At 44.3% G+C, this 13191-nt stretch overlaps 1 protein-coding gene across 1 annotated transcript in view; it reads right to left on the reverse strand.

Annotated features, from left to right (window-relative positions):
- COLGALT2 (collagen beta(1-O)galactosyltransferase 2) overlaps nucleotides 1-13191 on the reverse strand; it is an 86950-nt gene that overhangs the window by 12864 nt on the left and 60895 nt on the right. Inside the window, exons 5-6 of the mRNA XM_038414872.2 lie at nucleotides 10131-10335; nucleotides 197-316 (exon numbers count right to left, since the gene is read on the reverse strand). Coding sequence (XP_038270800.1) covers nucleotides 197-316; nucleotides 10131-10335 — 325 coding nt within the window. The remainder of the gene's footprint in view (nucleotides 1-196; nucleotides 317-10130; nucleotides 10336-13191) is intronic.

Raw genomic sequence — 13191 nt, forward strand, 5'->3', positions numbered from 1 at the left:
TGTGTAGCTCAAAAGCTTGTCTCTCTCACACCAGCAGAAGTTGGTCCAGTAAAAGATATTACCTCCCCCACCTTGTCGCTCTGCAGGTCAAGCACAGAAGCAACACTGAGGCATGTGGCAAAGGGCCACCATACAACAAGAAAGTACTTGGCATCCCAAGGATGGTTCTGCAGAGATGGGGCAGGCTCTGACTTACTCATTGCCTCAATTGTCACATGAATGAAGTTCTCCACATCTTCCTGTAGTGTCTGGTGCAATTTCAGTGGCACCGGGAGGAAGCCATAGCGTTCTCTGTTGCAGATGTACATTTGAATGCCTGGGAATAAAGAGAAAATGGAAACAGAATCAGGTAATTTATCAGGCTGCTTGTTGGCTTTGCAAGTGGAGAAAAGGATGGTTATTTGGCTATAGTGAAACCCATGCTATGGACCCCAGCCCCAACAGGTCCCCCCTCTTAAGCAACCACTTAAAAACCATCAGTGCAGTTTCTAGTATAATTTTGTTTGATATTTAGCTAATGACCAACTTCTAGGCACCCGATTTCTCCACATCCCATCATAAAAACAGGTCTTTTAACAGGTCATGGTCTTTTAAGTTGCCAGCCAGTTGTTCTCTCCTGGCGGGGAGCCCATCTCAGAGCCTAGAGGAGTGATCCTTCTCACTTTCACACCCCTCATTTCACTCTCAGGACCCCACACACTGTAGAGACCAGCCCTACAGCAATGGACAGTGGTGACTCCTACCAAAACCAGTCTATGCCACACCCAAACAGATCAAAGGTGGTGAGACATAAAGAGCTCTCTGCTCCCCAAAACCCCAAGTGAACTGCTTGCTTTGTGTTCTGGCCAGTGTGGGAACTTGATTCAGTGCCCACCAAAGTTGAATGGGAGTCACTCCATTGGCTTTGGATCAGAACCAAAGAGCAGAGCAGAGCTGAAGTCTCAAACAGACTTACATTTCCAGTGGACTATGCTAAATAAAAAGTCCTTGGTTAGAAGGGGGGCAAAATACATTAGGGAATGGTGGTGGGAGGCATCAGTGGGGATGCTGCAGCCCACACCTGGCACTGGCATCTCTTCTAAAAACACATTTTAATTTTCCACAAAATATCATCCATTCTCTGCTGTGAACCCTTGGTTCCAAAACCTGAGCATGATCCTGCTGCCTTTACTCACAGTCAAAGGGACTGATGTGAGCAAGGGCAGCAGGATGGGGCCCCAATGTCTAAACATACAGGAGAGACACTTTCAAATGGCAAGGCGGCAGCAAAGTAAGAGGATCCCATATTGAAGGCCTTGAGACTCTCGGGGCGAGTCCAAGAGTTTAGTAATAACGTCCAAGCCCAGGGGGAAAATATGGCCCAAGAAGCAGGGGAATGTCCAGGTATCAGAAGTGCTTCAAGGCTGCAGGCATTTCCACCCACGGAGCAGCACTGCCCATCGACAATGCACAAAGGCTCTGTTGTTATCAATCTGCACAGTTATGATTTCTTCCCTGGGATAAAGCAGCTTGGTATGAAGCAAATCAGTAATTCTGAGCATCCAATATGTATAGCTGGTGAGGGGAATCCATCCTCCCCTCTGCCCTGGACTGCACTTGAGAAACTGCACAGAACCATTGGCAAAGACAAGCATGGAAAAATACACAGCTTGACCGAAGTCTCCCCATATAGGCAAGGCTCCACATTCTGCCCTGGCTTGGCCAAATTCTACTTTGTTATACTGGTGTAAATCCAGAGCAACTCTACTGACTTACTCCAAAAGGATACAGTGTAAACAAGAGCAGAATTTGATCCATTGACTTCAGGGGGAGCAGCATATGGTCAGCCAAGGGCAGAAATGGGTCGACAGAGCACTACCAGGCATTATTAAGCTGTAAAGCAGCACTGACTGGGTACAGACTTGAATTCCATTCCTGATTCAGCAAATGACTTGCTTTGTGACATTTTGCACTTTGCTATTAGTCTTTTTGAACCTAAGTTTCTCTCATGTGTAAAACAAGAGATGATGATACTTATCAGTATTTGTAAAGCACTTTGAGAGCTATGGATAAAAATGCCACAGAAGTGCTAAGCATATTATTATCCAGGTTCCACTTCTTACCATAGCCAAGAACCTGCCAAACAATGGAGGGAAAAGGAAGAGCCCAAAGAGTATTCTATATCAAGAGAAACAAGCAAGTGGAGAATACTAAGATGCTTTTTAATTAACAAAATATAATAAAATGTTGCACAGCTTTGTCCTGCTCATAGGTTTCCTTATCCTCTGATAAGGATCTCAAATTGGGGGGTGGGAGAGAATGCACCAACCTCCAACCTCATATTAGATCTCAAAGTCAGGGGAAAACAAATACATTGCTGATTTCATTCACTTTAGATTCTCTAGCAATTCACTATAAGCAAAATCCTGGTTCCACTGGATTCAATGGGAGTTTGTTAGAGACTTTAATGGGACTACGATATGGCCCAGTGTCATCATTAACTCATTATGCAATAAGCTGTGAATACATCTCTGTGAATCAAAACTAAGACCTTGCTTTAAAGAGGTAGGGCTTGATCCAAAAGGCAGTGAAGCCGACAAAAAAGTCCCATTGCTTTCAGTAGGCTTTGAATTGTGCCCTTTGACAATTACCTGTTGTCTAAAGGATGTTGAAATCCACTCACAACAATGGAAAAATTGAAACTTGATATATTTCCAGCTCTGATTTTTAAAAAACAAGCTCAGAACTGAAAAATAAATTAAAAGCAGCTACACCCTGGCATGTCAATGTTTTAGATTATTAGTGGCTAGCCATAATCCCTAGGATTTTTAGTCAAGTGGAATGGTCTGCTTTCATGACTGTTATGTTTCTGCCATTATAAACTCCTCTCCACAAGTAAATAGTGACTGGATTCCTTGCCAAACCACATTCCACTGTCAGGAGTCATTAAGGCAAATGGAAGAGTAAAATAATACTACCTACTGACATTAATGGATTTGACACTGATCTAATCTGCCAACCTTATCTGGCTCACCGATCAACACTCCTTACCCTCCATTGTTTAACAGGCTTTCAACTAGGGCTGGCTCTAGGTTTTTTGCCGCCCCAAGCTCTGAGAGCGCAACTGCCCAAGCAAGAAAAAGGGTGGCCAGAATGCCACCTGAGCCAAAAAAAAAGGCATGGCCGGAATGCCGCCCCGGACATGTGCTGCCCCAAACACATGCTTGGTTTGCTCGTGCCTAGAGCGGTCCTGCTTTCAACTGTGCAGCTCTCTGTTGTTCCAAACAATCTCTCTTAACAAAGGACAAAGTTCTTATCTACCTTGAAACGGTAGCACTTTGTGGGTAAATAGCCCTCCAATTCCTGTTATGTGGGATAAAAACAAACACGGCCACTGAGGAAAATATGAGAAACACATACATGTAGGTATTATTATTATTAGCAATGCAGTGCTGGCCAATGTTATGCTTGGCCTGGACAGAAGTCATTCTTATGGTGACTAGTGAAATAACAAGAGTTATCACCGCAGGGAGGAGCCTAACCCAAGCTGCTAATGTTTTCTGCACATCCTGGAAGAACAACATACAAGTTGTCCCAGGTAACAAATGGAGACAAATAGACTGGTACAAACTGGATTGTTTAAGTAAAAGAGCCGTGCTATGGGAGCTGCCAAGTTGCTGGGGAAGTCACAGGGTGGCTTGACAATGCACTGAAAAGTTCTAGAAGAAAATGTTAATAATTAAAAATCATCACACTGTGTTCTGATTGATTAATGCTATTGAGATGGGGCTGTCAAACCTTCCTGGACATGGCTTTTCTGGAGGGGTCACTCAGTGGGAAAAAGGGGGATGCATGGACTGGATGGAATGAGCTTTATTATCATGCCCCCTCTCCCCCCATGACACCACTGGACCTTCAGCATCCTGATCCCCTTGCCTCATCTGTTCTTTTCCTTCCCCAGCTTATTTCTCCCCTTGCCTCTCTCTTTCCTTTTATCTTCACACTAAAGAGTCTGGGTCAGCCAGTCAGGACAACGCCATCTGGTTGTCTGGTGCAACAGTGCAATGAGCCTGTGATCAAAGAGGCAGTTACACACCAGTATAAATTGGCCAGAGTGGCTAAACAGACTGTGTGCTGGGCCTGTGTTTCTCCAGCAGCAAGCCTGCAAATGGAAATCAGCACCAATGGCAGAATCTGCATTACCTGACTTTGCTTTGCTTCCCTGGTGTTTGTCTTGTTTTGTCGGCAAAACTTATGTTGCTCAGGGGTGTTAAAAAAACATAAGTTTCACCAGCACCAGTGGTGTGCACAAAGCTGTGTCGGTGGGAGAGCTTCTCCTGCTGACATTGCTACTGCCGCTTGTTGGAGGTGTTGTTATTATTTCAGTGGAAGAGCTCTCTCCCGCCGGCACAGAGCAGCTACACAATCGATCTTGCAGCACAGTTGCAATAGGAATTCAACAATAACAACAGCTTCAGACCATCTCAACTAACTTCTTCCCTCTTCCACTCCAAACAAATTTCATTCCATCTTTAATACCATCTAAAAGACTGTCAAACAGGGGTTTGTCCCTTAAAAGCCCCATACAGCTGAAAGGAAGCGAAAAGGGATACCGTTAAGAACAAAGCCTCACTTAATATTTTACATTTCAGATGCTTTAACTGCTTTTCCTTCTTTTGCTATAACTTTAATGAAAGCTCATAAATGTTCAAACGAGCATTTTTGCGCTTTCTTCTGTGCTGCCCCACATGCTTGGCAGGCATTTCTCCATGAAAATTGAAAAACTTACCTCATTATCCACCTGCAAATCCCTCCTCATAACCTTCCTTTGCCATGGTGCCTACAAAACGCTTGACAACAGCTAGGCTGCTGGTGTGCTGGGAGCCCTGCCTGTCATGCTGACCAATGCTGTCTCACTGTTTCCTTGTACTCCCCATCTGCCTGTATCCATCTGTTGTCTCTTGTCCTGTACTTAGATTGTAACCTCCTTGGGGCAGGGACCATCTTTTTGTTCTGTGCTTGTACAGTGCCTAGCACAATGGGGGTCCTAATCTGTGACTGAGGCACCTAGATGCTATGGTAATACAAATAAATAATAAGTTAAATATAATACTAAATCAATAATAATAATTAATAATGATTGTTACTGTGACAGATATTGCAACTGGGGGAAACGTATTGTTTTAAGTTTACTGCATCACTACGGGCCAGGGATTGTACATATGCCTGTGTTCTACTGACTACTCCCTGGGGGCGGGTTACCCCCGATCCTTCAGGAACTAAAACAGTGGGGGAGTGATTAGGATGACTCAGGCTCGGTCTATACTTTTAGCATGCGTCTAGGAACTTTCATGGGTTTTAATACGTTCTCTCTGTAATGCTTTTACTGTCAGACTAATGGAGCATGCTTAGAAAGAGCTGTGTGGTTACTTGTAACTGCTGGCAATACACTGGTCATAGCCCTCAGAGAGAAAGCAATACACAGGTGCTGGCTGTTAGGTAGACTGGCTTGCTGGGCATATCCCAGTGTATGGCAGGGAGCTGTGCAGGTTTAAAAGCCTCCAGTCAGAAGGGAGTGGGACACAGGTCCCTACCCAGTGACAGGTGACAACCAGAGAACTGAAGCCTGACTGGGCACTCCTGGAGTGGACCACAGCCGGGGGAATACAGGCACAGTTACCCTGGAACTGTGACAGTTAAAACGGGAGTTGCCAGCAATAACTTGACACAGAACCCCAGATGACACTTCACTGTTCAATGCTTTAACAGTGAACAAGGGTTTCATTAATATCTTATCCCCTGGTGGACCCAAGACACCCCCTTTTCAACACACTGGTAGCTATGAAAAATACAGGCAGCTATTCAAAAACAAACAAACAAAAAAACCCAACCTTTCCAAAGAGATCCTTTCATCCAGACTCTGCCTTGCATAGTTTTTGCTACTCATGATTGTCACCAATCATTAAATAAAGAGTCCTCTCGGGGGTAGCACTACTCTGCTGTTAAAGGTACTGTATATTCTCCACTCAGAAGGGATTCATTATTGTCATCTTTAGTGACAGCAGTAGTAGGCTATTTCATGCTTGTATACAGCATTTCATAGGAGGCTCTCAGGACACTTTACAAGGGCTAATGAATGAAGTCTCAGAAAAGCCTTGTGACTTGGGTGTCACTATTGGAGACATTTGCGGAAAGGGAAACTGAACATGGAGAGTTGGTGACTTTGTGTCCCCTGCAAGCTCCACCTCCCACCCCCACCAAATCATACAGCTAGTCTGGGGCAGAGCCAGGGAAAGAAATCAGGAGTCCAGATGCCCACAGTTCAGCTCAAACAACTAGACAACGCTCCTCCCGTTATTTAACAGAGCAGATCTCATTAACATTAATGGAAACTACACATGGAACTCCCTTTCTGCTATGCTCTGAGTGTCTCAAGACAGGAATATGACATTCAGCTGACCTGTGCATTCAAAACGCTGATTGAACTATCCCAGCCCTTATGCTAAAGCATGCTGTTCTCCTGGCTCTAACTGCTAGCCTTCTATGCCAGACACTGATTTCCCAGCACAGCTCTTGAAAATATATGAAACTTGACTCCACATCATTAAGCTGACCGTCATGCTGAGTAGGAGACTGTCCTTTCAAAACGTAATGAACATTCCTACTGAGTGGCTGTGATTAGGGCCTCCCCAGTGCTAGGAGAGAAGTGAGTTTCTTCCTGACCAACCTTTTCTTTTCCAAGAAGCACTTTGAGCCCATGAAAGGCCTCTCAGTTCCCTTCTCACAGTGTCTCCTGGAGGCTGTCGCTGGAGGTGTATGTCTCCTCCCCACTAATCTCTCCATTCACAAAACCTATCTTTAGGGTCCTGAAATTCCCATGCAGCCAGATCTTCAGGTAATTTGGCCTAGCTCCATTGCAGTCCATGGATCAACACAAGTGTACACCAGCTGAGCATCTTATCCACTATGCTTTGTCCTTTAGCTAAAGTTCATTCCATGGGGGCATTGTCAGATTGTCTATGGTCCTGCAACCAAGAGAATCCAGTAAACCATTGTCACAGACAGGAGAAGAGGGAAGCAACAAGGTTCTGGGAAGCATTTCAGAGATCTCTTGCCTTTATCACATTATCTGTAGCCAAATAATGTAGGCCCCCACAGCAGGAAAAAAGAGGAAGTGAAATCTTGGAGAAACCTGTGAGTTGCACATGGATTCAAAATTACATTGTAAGCTGCCCTATGTTGCCTTGAAACTGGTTCCACTGTGAAGATCCTGGGCTCATCCATATTACAATTAGAAAGGGGTTAAGGGGGATGTGAAACACAAAAAGAACTGCGCTGCTGCCCTGTTTTACTTCGTTATGAAGCAGAAAGAAGGTCTAAATAGGGCCAGCTAGAGAACTTTTCCCGCAGGAGTTTTACATTAGAAATTCAGGGTCTTAACTATCTTCAAGACCCTATAGATGACTGGAGAAGTGGCAGGCTTATGGCATGAGAGAAACTGACTGAGATGGGAAAGTATTCAGGTGATTTAAAAATTTTTGGGAGATGTGTGGGGGTGAAGCTTGATGGTTTATGTTAACTTGAACACTTGGGAGAATAACTCTCTTTGTTAAAACATCAGCACCCTGTGCCTTCAATTAAGGGCTAGAGAAAACTCCTTCGGGAGTTCTCCAGCAAAAACAAGACAGATCAGATTTGATAGTTTGATATTTCTAAGACTAAATAATTAGAAAATATTGGATTAATCTAAAGAGAGAGCGAGCACACACCTGCACAACCCTCATTTTTTCCCCTTTCTGTGTCACCTGTAAATATACCCAGGCTCTGACATGTTCATCTTATATGGGCACAGCTACTACCATTCAGCTCATCCACAAGACAGCCATTTTTCCTAGTACAACTGTGTGTCTTTTGGACTGGCCTAGCCACACAAACACCAGGCTTGTTTCATACTACCACATATTCGCTCACATGCTGATGTGTGTTTTACAGGAGCCCCTGTGCTTTGGGATGTCCTCTCATACAAAGGCCTGATAGGCTGGAGAACTGACTAATCTAGTTACACCAAAACAGTCAGGCAGTTCCATGTACAGTGCACAAGCAGACTCCATTGCAAGCTCAGAGACTATGTTGCAGCCCTGCTTATAGCACACCCTGATGGCTAGGAACTGAGGGCCAGACTCAGCCCTGGCATTAGCAGTTAACTTTGATGGGAAGTTGCAGAGCTGAATTTGATCCTGTGTGTGGACGTACAAACTATGTGTGGTCAACCATGTTATAACCTACATACAAACTTGGAAAGAACATTACAGTGAAACTTGGCTGAGATTCAAGTTCCTATGAATCCTGAAATTGGGTAGATTTTGTGCAATTTGAGGTTGCAGAACAAAAAGCTCAGACAGCTCTAAGTATTTTCACTGATTAAATACAGAGCCACCTGCGCTGCTGCACTTCCAGTGTTCTGACACCTCAAGAGATTTAAAAACAAGTGCTTGTTCTGTTTAATTGTGGGAGCCAGGATGTAAGGCCCCAATGCAGAGCTTTTTGGGGATGTGGAGCAAAATCTGAAACTGAGGTCTCTCACCGTTCCATAAACACTGAAAATAGCCCGGGGTGGTAGGGTTGGCAAGTGAGCCCACCCTGCAGTGGCAGCTCTCGTCCCGTGGGGCTTGGCCCAGTTCCTCACTCCTGGGACACGGGGTGCAGTGCTGCTCAGATTTGGCTTGGCCACCCCCTGTTATGATGGATGGGTTGCTGGGCCAAACCTGAATGATGCTGCAACCTCATGCACCAGGTTGCAATGCCAGTCACTCAGATTTGGCCCAGCTGTCCTTCCATCATGACAGAGGGAGTGCTGGATCAAATCTGAATGATGCTGCAACCCCACGCACCAGGTTGCAACACCAGTTTGCAGGTCCGTTGGAGTTCCTTGGGCAAACTGCCCCCCTCCAGGTGGCCTTGTTACAGATGCACACAGGAAAAACCTGTCAGTGGGGGGAGCCTCCCATACCCAACTGCTTAGAGACATATTAGAGAAGAGCTCTGTCAGTTACTCAACTCAGCACTTCTAACAGGAAGGAGAGAGTCAAGCAATAAGGCCATTTTGAGGATTCCTCCAAACATAATCTCAGAGAGGAGACAAGTGATGCCCAGGGAGTGAATTTTCATTTGGTGACCAGACACTTAGCAGTACAAATCCTAGTGACTTTAACCGAGATCATGCACACAGAGCACTGTAAATCTCCACATGACAAACATACTAATCATGCTTGGTACTTACATAGCAACATCCACCTAAGGATCTCACTGTGCTTCCCATTCTCAAAGCACTAATTAATAGTCACAACTTCCTTGTGAAGTAGTCATATTGGTATTATTAAAGGTGGGTGAATGAATGGGTTGGTCCCTTGGTATTTTTTTGATTGTCCACAATCCCCAAGCAGCTTGTGGTCTCCTTGGATTTATCTTTGATTTGAAATTACTCAGGGAATCATTTCAACAGATAACCCTTGCCCCATCAACCATGAATGAGCTGTTCATTGTCTGTAGTTGGTTACCTCTGATAGGACACTTAGGTCACATGGTACCATTTCTGGTACCTGATTGGAGCTGAAATAGGACAGGGAAGAGGCTTGGTGCCTGGGAAAGAATTGGTGGTGAGGAAAGGGCAAGAAGAGGAGAAGGAGCATGAAGGGGAGAAGATAGAGCTGAGGCCCACTGGCAGCATAGGGCAGGCTTGGACAGCTGCTGCCCATGGCCATACTTGTTCTGTGGATTAAGGTCTCTGAAGCTGTCAGTACAGCTTCATACAAAAAGTTAAAGGGATGGGATAAGGGAGAAGAGAGGAGACAGTGGTCACTAGAATAAAAGACTTCAGGCCATTCAGAAGCAGCCTTAAAGTTAGTCACAGTCAGGCACAGCTGTGTGACAACCAAGAGTCCAGAGAGGAGACTCCCAATTTAAAAAAGGTTTCTGAGTCATACAGTCGCAGAAAAACACATTGACCAAATGTTACTAAAGTCTGCTGCGTTTTAGGGGTGTAAGTCAGGGTAGAATTCAACCCACTGCCTTTAAGTATTAACCTCTGAACTGAAGGGAATCTGCACATCTCCACCGATCAGCCTTCCCAGCCTGTGAGCTCGCCAACATACCTGCCTGGCGGCTTGAGAAGGCAAAGACAATGATGTCATCAAAGGTCCAGGTGTAGTCCTGGTGTGGGGGGTAAAACATCAGCTTGTCTGAGGCCTCTTTCCTCAGGTCAATGAGGAATGTGGAATGAACCATCGGGACAGCAAAACAGCCCAACCTCTTCCATTCCCTGATCAGGGAGTAATCCGGTGTCTTTCTGTAATAGCCCTGAAATGCGAAGAGCCAGCACTTTATTTACCGTGAGACATTTCAAATGACTAGCCTACTGACTCTTTTCAAGAGAGCCTGACCAGTGCCAAAATCCCCGGTCCTCTCATTCCCAATCTTTGGGGCTGTTTGACATCTGCACTTGGAACTGAATTTCCCAAATTGCTCCACTCTTTCTAATGGGCTGATCCAAACCCCTGGATACAAGTACCCCCAAACTTTACAGCATAAATCCATCTTCCCTTTTCAGCAGCTAACGGAGAGCTGAGCTGTACCACTGCAAAGCTCCTTGGCGGCAAAGCTTCGAAGTCAGCCTGGCCAGGTATTACTCCCTGACTCTCTAAAACCTATGTTTGCACACACATCTCCAAGACTAATCCTGCAAAGTGCTGAGCATCTTCAACTTCCACTGAAGTCAATGGGAGAGGAGGATACTAAGCAGCTCACAGTATCAGGCCCTTACATAATTACGGCAATCCCCTTAAAAATCAAATCCCCTTTCTGTTGCAGAGCTGTCAGACAGACACAATGCTGGTCTTGATACTGCATCCATTGAAGTCTATGGGAATTTTCTCATTGTCTCAATAGCAACTAGAACAGGCCCTTTGTCAACAATGGGACAGATTCCTCCCACTAGAAACTGGGTGTGTTCAATTTGTCTTCTTCCTGCATCTCTGGGCTAGCTGTACCAGAGGGTGGATTCACCCCAGGGCAGAACAGCTTTAATGTCTACTTGGGATTCCAGGGGGCTTCACCAAAGGAGTTTGCCTAGGAAAGGTGCTTGATTAGCATATTACTGTGTTCCCCTCCCAGGTGGACCTTCCATCATTGTGGGCTCACAACCTGGGTTGTGGTGGCTTAAATCTGGCATTTGCCCATGTAATGCTACTACTACAATCAAGATGGAAATAGCGACCTAATACTCAGGCTGAGGCAGTGCTAATACACTGATCAGATGGCTGAACAATGACAAGGACTGGTGTGGATCCATAGCAAATTCTGATCTTCTTAAAATAAAATAATAATCATAAAATAAAACAACAACAACCCTAATTCCTGAATGTTCCACAAGTATCCCAGCAACAGACGGAAGTTGAGCAAACATCTTACAGTGCCTTTTCTCTCGCTCTGCATACAAGTTGTGCATCATCAGGAAAGGCTCCAGCTGTCAGTTTTGCTACCAAATAACAGTTATTTTCCTGACAAGTTAGATGTAGTGCTCTACAGCTCGGTGTTTGGGTTGCTACTGTTGCTCTGCACTTGTTGCTACTGCACCCTGCTTTTCAATACTTGTTCTACCTGCTATTCCTGCACAAGTCCCCAGAAGAAAACAGACCAGAAGGAGTGTGAAACCGTTCGGCTAGAAGTGCAAAAACTAGGAGTGGCCAGGAAAAAAAAAGTCAATGTTTTGTTTTCACTCTACCATTATTTACCAGGAAGTCTGTAGATCGTATTTTCATCTTGTTTTTCTTTTCTTTACTGTCTTTTCACAGCTAACATCAATAATGATGGAAAATTGGAAACTTGTTGTCAGAGTTGTAGCATTCTGTGCCAAATCCACTGCTGGTGGAAACTGACTGTGATCTATTAAAGTCAACTGAGCAATGCTGATTTATGTCAGCTGTGAATCTGATCCCTTCTTTCTGAAGGCTTAAAGGGATGCCACCACCAGCATTCTCATGCATTTTTAAACTTTCTTTATCCATACATTTACTAGTAACAATTCCTAATAGCAAACTCAAGAATTGAAAAAGTTTAGGATGCTGTCTTGCAATTTTTTACTTACATGAGTAGTCTTTAGTCTGGCCTGTCATTGGGAGAATAAGGAGTTGCAAAATTGGCCAGAGAGTAAGGAAGAGCAGGAAGTTCTTTCTATACTTCTTTTCCCTGTAGCGCCAATAAAATTAATAATGAATTTCTGGATGGCTCTTCAAAATATTAAAACGAAGAGTTGGGTAAGGGCAGGACTATAGAATTGGAGATATGTTTATGTATGAGTCAGAGCAATTAAAGAACCTGAAATTAAATTATCTTCTCTGGATCTGAAGATGTTTCTATTTAATTAATCCTCTTGCAAAACTCATTTACAGACAAGGAGACATTTATCAACTTTGGAATCTCTCAATCTCCTTATGGCCCCAAAAATATAATAATTTCTAGAGTGTGCAATATTTTTGTTAGTAATATATACCAAAGTATAGATAGGGAATAAATTATTAGGAGTGCCATGAACAGAACAGAGCTTGATTCTCCTCTCTAAATCAGTTACTGGAATACTGTACTGTATAAATCTGGTCGAATCGTAAGGAGACATGCTCACACAATGGAGTAGTGTATGGAGAAGAGTAAATTCTTAATTGATTTGTGCCAGAATACTGGAAAACCCAAGCTAAAATTATGTATCCGTGGTATTTAACTTCATCCAGATTACACAGAACACAGGGAATCACCTCCCATAGACATCAGTGGGTGTACTGGTGTTTTCTTACGTACTTGGTGGGATTGGGCCATTACACAGCATTTTTTGGTTACAAACAGCCTCACCCATAAAACGTGATCAGTCTCCTCAGGATTTCGCCTTTTCTACATCCAGGCTATACGCCACTTTGTTCACTGCTGTCGTTTGATGATAACACAAAACCAGCACCTCAAAATGTTGATGGTATTGAAAACTATAACGTCCATTTGGGGTCAGCTCTAAGAACTCCAGGGGGGGTGGCCGCTGAGTTAACTCTGCTCTTGTTTCTCTATTTCCTTCCTTCATATCAGCCCCACCTATCTCTGCAGGCCTTCATGCTCCTGGCTGATTAATGGGAACTCTTCCCCTCCCCTTCCCCCCTCCCATTACACACACCT

The sequence above is a fragment of the Dermochelys coriacea genome, chromosome 8 (assembly GCF_009764565.3).
Source record: "Dermochelys coriacea isolate rDerCor1 chromosome 8, rDerCor1.pri.v4, whole genome shotgun sequence".
Lineage (NCBI taxonomy): Eukaryota > Metazoa > Chordata > Testudines > Dermochelyidae > Dermochelys > Dermochelys coriacea.